At 41.2% G+C, this 10,017-nt stretch overlaps 1 protein-coding gene across 2 annotated transcripts in view; it reads right to left on the bottom strand.

Annotated features, from left to right (window-relative positions):
- The window catches only part of LOC308174168 (cGMP-dependent protein kinase 1), a gene marked incomplete at both ends in the record, with an annotated part of 94,729 nt that extends 86,445 nt beyond the window's left edge, over nucleotides 1–8,284 (bottom strand). The window contains one exon of one of the 2 annotated variants that reach the window (XM_080549239.1): nucleotides 8,022–8,284. In XM_080549239.1, coding sequence (XP_080405365.1) covers nucleotides 8,022–8,284 — 263 coding nt within the window. Of the gene's footprint in view, nucleotides 1–160; nucleotides 469–8,021 lie in introns of those variants that run through there. The other variant, XM_080549238.1, reaches the window with a different exon arrangement.
- Nucleotides 8,285–10,017: the final 1,733 nt, after the last annotated feature.

Consider the following 10,017-nt stretch of genomic DNA (forward strand, 5'->3'; position numbering starts at 1 on the left):
GCACCAAACGCGCCTCAGCAAGATAACGCACAATTAGGAATAACGGTAAACGGTGGATGAAACATGAGCTATGCATGTCACTATAGCTACTATACAGAAAGGCAAATACTGTATATGACAGTAAAAGGTTAGGCTACCCATGTGGTACCTGTACACCTACTGGGGGCTTTTGGGGTAGAAGGGCAGGGTGACATGGCTGAGCTCCTGGATGTCGAAGGCGGTGGGCTCGGCTGAGATCGCCTGCCTCTTGGTGCGCTGTTGCTCGGGCAGTTCGGTGGGCTTGTGGACCTGCTGTTGGGTGGCCGGCCGGACCACGGAGCGGTACTTGTCCAGCTCGGTCTGCAGCCTCTGGATCAGCTCGTCCTTCGTGTCCAGCTCCAGCTCCAGCTCGTCGATCAGCGCGTCTCTCTGCCGCAGCTCCTCGATCTTCTCCTGCAGCGCGTATTGGAGGTCGCGCAACGTGCCCATGTTGAGGGTCTCCGTGATGCCCGGGGGAAATACTTCCCAATCCCAAAACTTTATCCAGAAACTATTAAGACGGTAATCTAAATCCACCGCTGCGAAAAAACAACTTTATCCCGCATCCGACAGCTTTGGAATTAGGCGTCTTATGGTTCTCCTTGGTTCCCAAACGGCTCGCCGTTGACGAGTGGTACTGAAAAATCCAAAGAGCCGCCACGGTGAACTCCGAATGCCCCTGGCTCTCAAATGTAAAGTTGTTCTCTCTCTCGGTCTCAGCTGTGAGCACCGTCCCTCCTCGAGTGCGTCAGGTTACGACCCCCGGAGAGGGCGAGGCGAGAAGAGTGCCTATGCCTACATACATCCGAGGTAAAAATCCAGTCTGCTCTGCGCAATGTATAGTAGCTACATACACAGCCTGGGGCACCACTACTGGAACAACATACAGTACAGGCCAAAAGTTTGGACACACCTTCTCATTCAATGCGTTTCCTTTATTTTCATGACTATTATGGACACTTGCAATCTATTTTAGATTCCTCAAAGTAGCCACCCTTTGCTTTTTTGTTGTTAATAACATATATAATAATAATATTTAATATAATATGTGTTAATAATATGTTATTATATATATATATAATATTATTATAATATATTTTATTAACAACAAACATTTTTTATTTTATTAACAACAAAAAAGCAAAGGGTGGCTACTTTGAGGAATCTAAAATATAAGACATATTTAGAGTTATTTCACACTTTTTTGTTAAGTACATCATTCCACATGTGTTCATTCATAGTTTTGATGCCTTCAGTGAGAATCTACAATGTAAATAGTCATGAAAATAAAGGAAACACATTGAATAAGAAGGTGTGTCCAAACTTTTGGCCTGTACTGTACTATGTCTTCTAAGTTGGTTTGGTCTGGGGGCATTCATTGCATGTGCTAATGCACCTACAATTACATTTGTATAGTTTGATAATGAGCCCATTGATCATATCTGCCTTGTTGTGTGTTGTAACCAGGCTACTGCCCTTGGATGTTGACTATTTTGACTATTTGCCAAGACTGCTCAAGCCTCATATGCACACATTCTAATGACAATCATAAAGATAATAATAATAACCTTAACACAGAGATCAGAATATAGTATGTGAAATGACAGAGGCGTTGAAGTCTATCACAGAGACACAGCATTTAGGCGCAGGAGGTAGAGCCGGTGTCTAATGATCGCAAGGTCTGAAAGATTGGCGGTTCAAACCCCGGCTGGCCACGTGTTGAGGTGTCCTTGGGCAAGACACTGAACCCCTAATTGCTCCCAATGAGCGGGCCGGCTTGCCACCATTGGTGTGTGAATGAGAGGCCATTGTAAAGCCCTTTGGAATAATGCGATATGTGTCAGTCCATTGAAGTTTGAAGAGCATAGCTGCAGGACATCTATAAAATCTAGTTTATACTACTAGACCCATATAATAAGATGGCCTATCAAAGTGCTTACCACATTGCAAGTGTCCAGTCTGCTCTTTTCAGGTGACCAATTCACAGATGAGCAGATTCAACAAGCCAAGAGTCAAGGGTCAACAAGGGAAACAGGAGAAGGGACACAACAACAGCAACAGATTCAGATACATGTACACCTTACAGAAATGGTGATGAGAATGATGAGGAGGAGGATGAGACTGATGATGATGATGTTGCTGATGATGATGATGATTATGGTTATGATGATAAAGATTACCATTCAAATCTCCTGTAGGGTAATCTCCACCACACTGTCTAATCCACAGTGTTTTAGCTCTGAGCACTCCGGTGCCAGTTGGTGTTATTCCAATGATTCATCAGGAATCCACTGAACTACCATAGACCTACTCAACCTCACCTACTCAAGTCTTCCTGTATGTGCAAATATACTTGGCCAAAAATAACATTTTAGCTGTTGTGCTGTTCAGTGTACTGTAATATCAGGGGATACGATGTGGCCCTAGAGAGTTAGAGGTGGTAATAGTCCTATTTAACTGACAAGCAAGTGCATATGTTATTTGTTCTTGATTTAGGAGTCAGTTTGGAGTTACGGTTAGAGTTAGATGTGTCTGAATGGTAACATCCCTTACCACAAGGGCCTGATGATTTGAAAACAGATCAAAACTGCCCTCTTGTGGCCATACCTGATACCAAAGACAGAAGTTAGGGATAACATATCAAAAGGCTGAAAACAGTGAAGGAGTGTATCTTGAACATGTGCTTGAACATGTTTGATCAATGAAACTTAAACATGTTAGCAATCTAGAATAGGAAAGAAAGATCAGGGTCCACTACACTTTGTGTTACCACGAATGACCCTCAAAGGAGACACCTTCGGGGTGTGTGTGTGTGTGTGTGTGTGTGTGTGTGTGTGTGTGTGTGTGTGTGTGTGTGAGTGTGTGTGTGTGTGTGTGTGTGAGTGTGTGTGTGTGTGTGTGTGTGTGTGTGTGTGTGTGTGTGTGTGTGTGTGTGTGTGTGTGTGTGTGAGTGCATGAGTGCATGAGTGTGTACCTGCCTACTATATGTGTCGAGGGTGGGAAAGTGTGTGTGCAGACATTAGTGCACATGTCTAGAGGAGCAGACTGTCATGTCATCTAATTGCTCCTCATAAATCGAGTAGATCTACATCTAGGTCTTGTCTCTGATACACATATACAGTATATCTCAAAAGTGAGTACACCCTTTAGATTTTTGCAAATATTCTGGCATATCCTTTCAGGGGATAACACTATCTTAATGAAACTTTGATATAACTTAAAGTAGTCAGTGTGCTGCTTGAATAACAGTATAGATTTATTGTCCATTGAAAATTACTCAGTACACAGCTGTTAATGTCTAAACAGCTGGCAACAAAAGTGAGTATTTGCAAAGGGTGTACTCACTTTTGAGATATACTGTATATCTATATATAATATCTGCTGAACTGTGTCTGAAGTCTCCTTCACATTCTAAAAGTATAGAGTTGGTGTTGCACAACCATTCAACATTGTAATTAACAGCACTGTAAAATATGACTGTCATACTATAGCAATGCGGAAGCAAACCGTCACAGCAGAATCAATGATAGCTATAGTGAGCGCTTTGGGACAACAATGTTGTGGAAATAACTTTCTAACAAGTCTCTGACATAATATATGACTTGATAATAAAAGAACGCTTAGCTATCTACCAGGTATGCAGTGGAATAGTGTGAGAGCCAAATGTGTACTTCCAGGTTCAGTCATAATTCATGGGGAGCTAAACAGACCTCCAGAGCCAAGCATTACATACTTCACACCAACTGACTATGAAGAAATATACACCTACTTACTATCACTCACCCAATTGACTCAACTAACAAGATCATTGACTGATAGCACCCGTTATTTTTGGCAAACAAAACATTGTCATTGTATGGCCCAATCTACATTCCAAGGATGTTTAAACATTCTAGGACACATGTGTTACCATAGATTCCTTGATTTATTACTATTAATAATATTTAGTTTAAGACTAAATAGTTTAAGACTAAACCCACTTGCAATGAAAATATATCAGGCTCTAACTTTGATAATTGGATGCACCTGTTCTGAAGGTTTAATCCAATTTGCAATTGACCACTTTCAGGTCATGGTAAAAGGATATGTTCCCATAACTTCAATTGCAACAAATTAGATCTAGCAATTCAAGGCTCATGAGTATATAGTCTAGGAGTAGTACATGTTCTGTCCAGGATCAATATCCCTACAAATTAACTTTATACCCATCATTACCTGAAGCCACAATGGAAAACTGTAAACATGGCACGCATTTCAGCATGGCGTGCATGTACACCAGAGGGTGATTGACTAAACGCCATCATTGTAAACGAAGAAGCTGAAATGCAATTGCAATGCAGAGTGTTATGTTTGGTGTTTTCCACAGTGGCTTTGGGTAATGACGGGTAGTAATATGTATGGATATTAAGCAACCTTTTGTATATTTCATGTGGCACGAGAAAATCTCAGATGATGGAGCGTACCTGGTTAATGTGATCACTCTATAACCTTTGCACTACTGATGTTTACATTGCTACCTTTGGTCCTACTGTATATTGCACATTGCACAAGTTTCATGATATAGCTTCTTTTATACTTCTGCACATTAGATACTGTATATAAACTACCTGACTGTACTAGCTATCTAACTGTACATAGCTCATAACTGTATATACCTCTAAACTAAACTGAAGTTTACAATACTACCTCCGGCACATACCGTATATTGCCTAGTCACCTATCACTACCATTCTTGTTCTATTTATGTCATGCCCTTATATCATACCTATTTGCACTTTTGGTTGGATACTAAACAGCATTTAATTGTATAGTACTTGTACTCTGCAATGACAATAAAGTTGAATCTAATCTAATCTATCGACATTTAATTCAAATTACATTTCCAACTGACACCAAAGGGAACATTTCTTGATTGGATGTGTGGCGCACAGAAACATAATTAAGTATAGGCTACTTAGGTATACATAATGTACTCAATTTAGCCACTAACATGCTAGCGACTTTGCAAGTGACCCTTCATGTCTTTTGTTGTTTTCCTTTGAACTTCATCCCCCTCTTCTCTCCTCCACAACATCCCCCTGTCACTCTCCTTCAAACAACCTCTGCTGTAAGAGACACAGGCTTTAAATTTCACCACGGTACACTTCCAGCTCAGCCCTTTTCCTATACCGATCAATAGAAAGAGGATCCGATGCTCCATGCCGCTGTAATACGATGAGCTCCTGGAGCCTGTCGGCTGGTGCCACATTTGGACGGCTAATGGGGGTCACACTGTCTCTGACCCCTGGCGGTCCGACCGACTCGCTGGTGTAAACCACCGATAGCCAGTCTCGTTAGATAAGCCGCCTAACAACACCTTTGTTTCACCAGGAATAAAGACATTCCACCATTTAATTAGTTGGCTGTCTCCATAAGGAGTTAGATTGGACTGTCACTGTACCAGCCCACCAGGCCCCAGGGTCTAAATATAACAACAACTGGAATGTAAGCATATTATTGCTGCGTTAGTCATGTGCTTATAGGGAAAGGGAAAGGGATTCAAAGTTTGTCATTGCACAGAGTACAAGGAAATGCATTTATGCTCTAGAGGGGGCATCTAGGTAAGGGGTCACAGCCATATAGGCGACCATATAGGCGACCACCCCGGAGCAATTAGGGGTTTAGTGCCTTGCTCAGGGACACTTCAAGATGCGGCCCACCGACAATTCATAATGTGTTACGTTTACAGCTCTGCAGCCAACCATAATGTGTTACGTTTACAGCTCTGCAGCCAACCATAACGTGTTACGTCATCACAGCCAATTATACAGTGATACGTAATCTGCAATGGCAGGGACCATGAACACTCGAACAGGCCCGAATACATGTGGTACCTACACCGGCTGTACCGGTTGAGCCACCACCGCCCCTTAACTATCTTATCTAAATAGTAAATGACATATCATTAACATGTTGCTGGGTGTACAGTAGAATATGTGTGTTTATAGTGGGCCTACACAATCATGCACCCACACAGGGACTTGCAAAGGAAGGATAGGTCACAATGTAATACTGGTCTCTGATGATTATACCCTCGCTAGCCTAATTATTGATCAAATCCACCATTTTCAGGAAAGCTCTATATAGTCTTAAGTTTTAGGTGGAGAAATATCAAACCATTTGATTCATACTGTGCATTTCATTCATACAGTAATTACATTATCATTATAGAATAAGCTTTGCTTCTTTCTTGTGATTAGGCAGTTAAAAAGCCCCCTATGACCATCAGTGAATTATGATGACATTTATTTCTAAACATTTCTTAATTAATGTGTATATCCTTTTCAAACACATTATCCTGGTTTGCGCAAGTTTTTTTTTAGCCTGGTTACCTCAAAGTTAGTATATTGCCCTTTGGATACTGCTAATTCTGGAAAGTGAAATAGACAGTGCGGCCCACACAATGTATTGGGTTCAGTTCAGTCCGAACCTTTCTAAAGTCACCCACCTTGTGCTTGGCATGTAACTAGGCCGGGCATTTAATTCTCGCAGAGTAACAATGATGACACCCAGTGGGAAATTGTCTTGCCATGAATTAGCGCATGTTAACACAATTTAGATTTCTAATTTGTCTGTGCTCATTAGGCAGGTATTACAACTAATTTGTCCAGATTAGCTTTGAGTATTGCAATGAGAATTTGTGTGTGTGTGTGTGTGTGTGTGTGTGTGTGTGTGTGTGTGTGTGTGCATGTGTGTGCGTGTGTGTGTGTGTGTGTGTGTGTGTGTGTGTGTGTGTGTGTGTGTGCACGTGTGTGTGTGCGTGCGTGCGTGTGTGTATATGTGTGTGTGCGTATTTGTGTTATCCTAACACAAGAAAGAACATAAATAAGATGTCTATATCATTTAAAGCATGTTTTAAAGCAGTGTAAATCAGGTAGCCTGTAGAATGAGTGGTGCGACATGGGGAATAACATACAAACGCCTATATAAATCATCTGTTTCTCGCAACTCTCTTAAAAGTAGATGGTGCCATAGTCAAGTGTTTGAATGTGATAATTGGGTAGGCCTAAATTAAGAATCATATTTGATTTTAAAAATAACCTTCAGCAAACATTCAAATGAATTGGTCGTTCATATGCGTATTCATATCCTTTTAGACTAATTTCCAATATGTGACATCTGATTGAACTTCCATACAGATAATCTTCAAAGCAATGCACGGTGATGAAAGCAGCATATGGCCAAACAAAGCGTGTTCTAATGGAGTATTAAATATCCTCCCTCTGCACTCCGGGGCGCTCAGCGTCTAGCTCCTAAAAGCCAATAATGCACCGTTACTTCCTCCGTTCCCCGTCCGGTGGGAATACCATGATGGATCGGATCAATTAGACAACTCTCTCTGAAGCTCGCCTGGGAGGTGCGTCATCGGTGCCGACAATTAAAGATCAGCCCATTCAAAAGCCCATTCATGCGCAATGCATCTCCATCTCCAAAGTAAAGGATATGCACTTGATGAAAGCTTGCTCACACTATTAAGGCTACAGTGTACTAAAGTAAGATGTCAACTGAACCAGAACAAAAATATAGGCTTATTAACCCAAACATCTCATCAAGAAAGTGAACAATTTCTCTATTATCGTGAGCTTAGAATGATAAGGTTCTATCTCCGTTTAGGGCAGTTCAGAGATATTGAGCGTAAAAGTTTTTACATTCCATTATGTTTTGTGAGATGGAACCTTTGTATTTTATGAATTACTAACTCAAAAATGTCAACATTTTAAAAATAACACCACACAGGCATTAATAAACACCTAATGGATCAGATTATGTAAAAAAACTAAATTTTGACAAAAATGGAGATAGAACCTTATAATTCTAACGTCACGATATCTCATCAGTGACTTGTTTATTATGGAAAGACAATGGCCTGCAGGTTGATTTCTTGTCTTAAGTCTACTGTAAAGCAGCCTCATACCAAAATGCAGTTGACTTGACACTGTTGACTGTCAAACCAACTCTCTTACCAGTCGGACTTGGCATATTTCCGAAAGACTTGTGTGGAGAGGTCCTGGTGGGTCTGGGGCTCCGCGGAGATGCCCTGCGCCCTCCTGGTCCGGGGTCCGATCAGCTCCGCGCTGGGCAGCACCGACTGACATTTGTGCAGTTTCCTCTTCAGCTCCTGGATCTCATCCTCCCTGTCCCCCAGGCGCCTCTCCAAGTCCCGGATCCTCTCCTCCTTCAGCATTAAGACCTTGGCAAAGTCCTGCTCCAGCTCCAGGTCACTCATGGTGAAAACCTACGAAAACACTGCTATTTCCCAATCCCCAGGTAAAAAGACAACGTGGATATTCGTTATAATAACAGGTTCTAGTGGTCAGATTCCCTTGTTGTTCCGACTCCCGACGGATAAAAAGAGGCTCCGACGCGCGTAATTATAAGAAAAATCCCTTTCCCTATCCACGTGTGTGTTGGTGTCTGTAAAAGCGCTGAACCGGGATGGAAAAACGGTGTTTAAAAAACGAGCGAGGGGCGATTGACGGGACGGGACCCCCTTCAGCAGCGCTCAGTCCACCGAGCCCCCGGGGAACTACTGACGATCCTTCATTGAAGAAACCAATTAGACCGTCATACCGGGCAGAAACTCGGATCACAGAGCTCAACGTCAACGTTGAGAGCCATAACAACTTGCGAGCGATTGCAAATTTTGCGTTGTCAAATGTTTAACCTTCCTCTCAAACCAACAGCTTCCGAAACCGCAAGGAGCCGATCGCGATGAGAGCCCAGCCTGCCGCAGCCCAGTGAAACTGGATCTGCCCGGGGATCAGAGGGATGTGATTCATAGAATGCCGGGACTAGTTCGGGCATCCCCAAAAACACCCACGCCTCCCCAGGCTTTCCATCGTAGCCTACCTACATAACCCGTTACAACAATATGCAACTCAAGTCATGTATGGATGTACAGTACAGGCCAAAAGTTTGGACACACCTTCTCATTCAATGCGTTTCCTTTATTTTCATGACTATTTACATTGTCGATTCTCACTGAAGGCATCAAAACTATGAATGAACACTCTAAATATGAAATGAAATAACTCTAAATATGTCTTATATTTTAGATTCCTCAAAGTAGCCACCCTTTGCTTTTTTGTTGTTAATAAAATAAAATAAAATGTGTTGTTAATAAAATATATAATAATAATATTATATATATATAATAACGTATTATTATTAACACATATTATATTTAATATTATTATTATATATTTTATTAACAACAAAAAAGCAAAGGGTGGCTAATTTGAGGAATCTAAAATATAAGACATATTTAGAGTTATTTCACACTTTATTGTTCAATACATAATTCCTATGTGTTAATTCATAGTTTTGATGCCTTCAGTGAGAATCTACAATGTACCAAATAGTCATGAAAATAAAGGAAACACATTGAATGACAAGGTGTGTCCAGACTTTTGGCCTGTACTGTACATAGGCCCATATATGGCTCTGATACAACTTCACTTTATAAAAGCATGGAAAGTGGCGCTGGCTGGAAAGTAGCGCTGCCTTTTATTTATTGATGCTCTCACAAACATACCTATAGGCTACAGGAGGAAATATGAATACACTGAACTAAAATGTCAAATAAGCACACATCTCTAAAATAGGCTATGAAGAGTAGAATATGAGTAGTTGTGCAATTAATAGACTTGTCCAATGCTTTCAGATACACACATGAGCCCTTTGTCAACCCGTGTCTTCAAACAAGGTCGACCATTTTTATCACATCATTTTTCATCCACTGCCTAGATCCATTTCACCTCAATGAATTCATGGAATTCATGGAAAGAGCCAGTCTGTGGGGTTCATTAAGATTCTGATTTAAAAATAGAGCGATGAGATCCATCATTTGCCTTTGGAGTCATAGTATTTGGGCCCTGGTTTTCAGACCCTCTTTATCCTAAGGATGGGTTCAAATTCAAACTGAAGAAATCTCAGACACATATGTCATTACATTTAAAC

The sequence above is a fragment of the Nansenia antarctica genome (genome assembly GCF_963989245.1).
Source record: "Nansenia antarctica genome assembly, chromosome: 19".
Lineage (NCBI taxonomy): Eukaryota > Metazoa > Chordata > Actinopteri > Argentiniformes > Microstomatidae > Nansenia > Nansenia antarctica.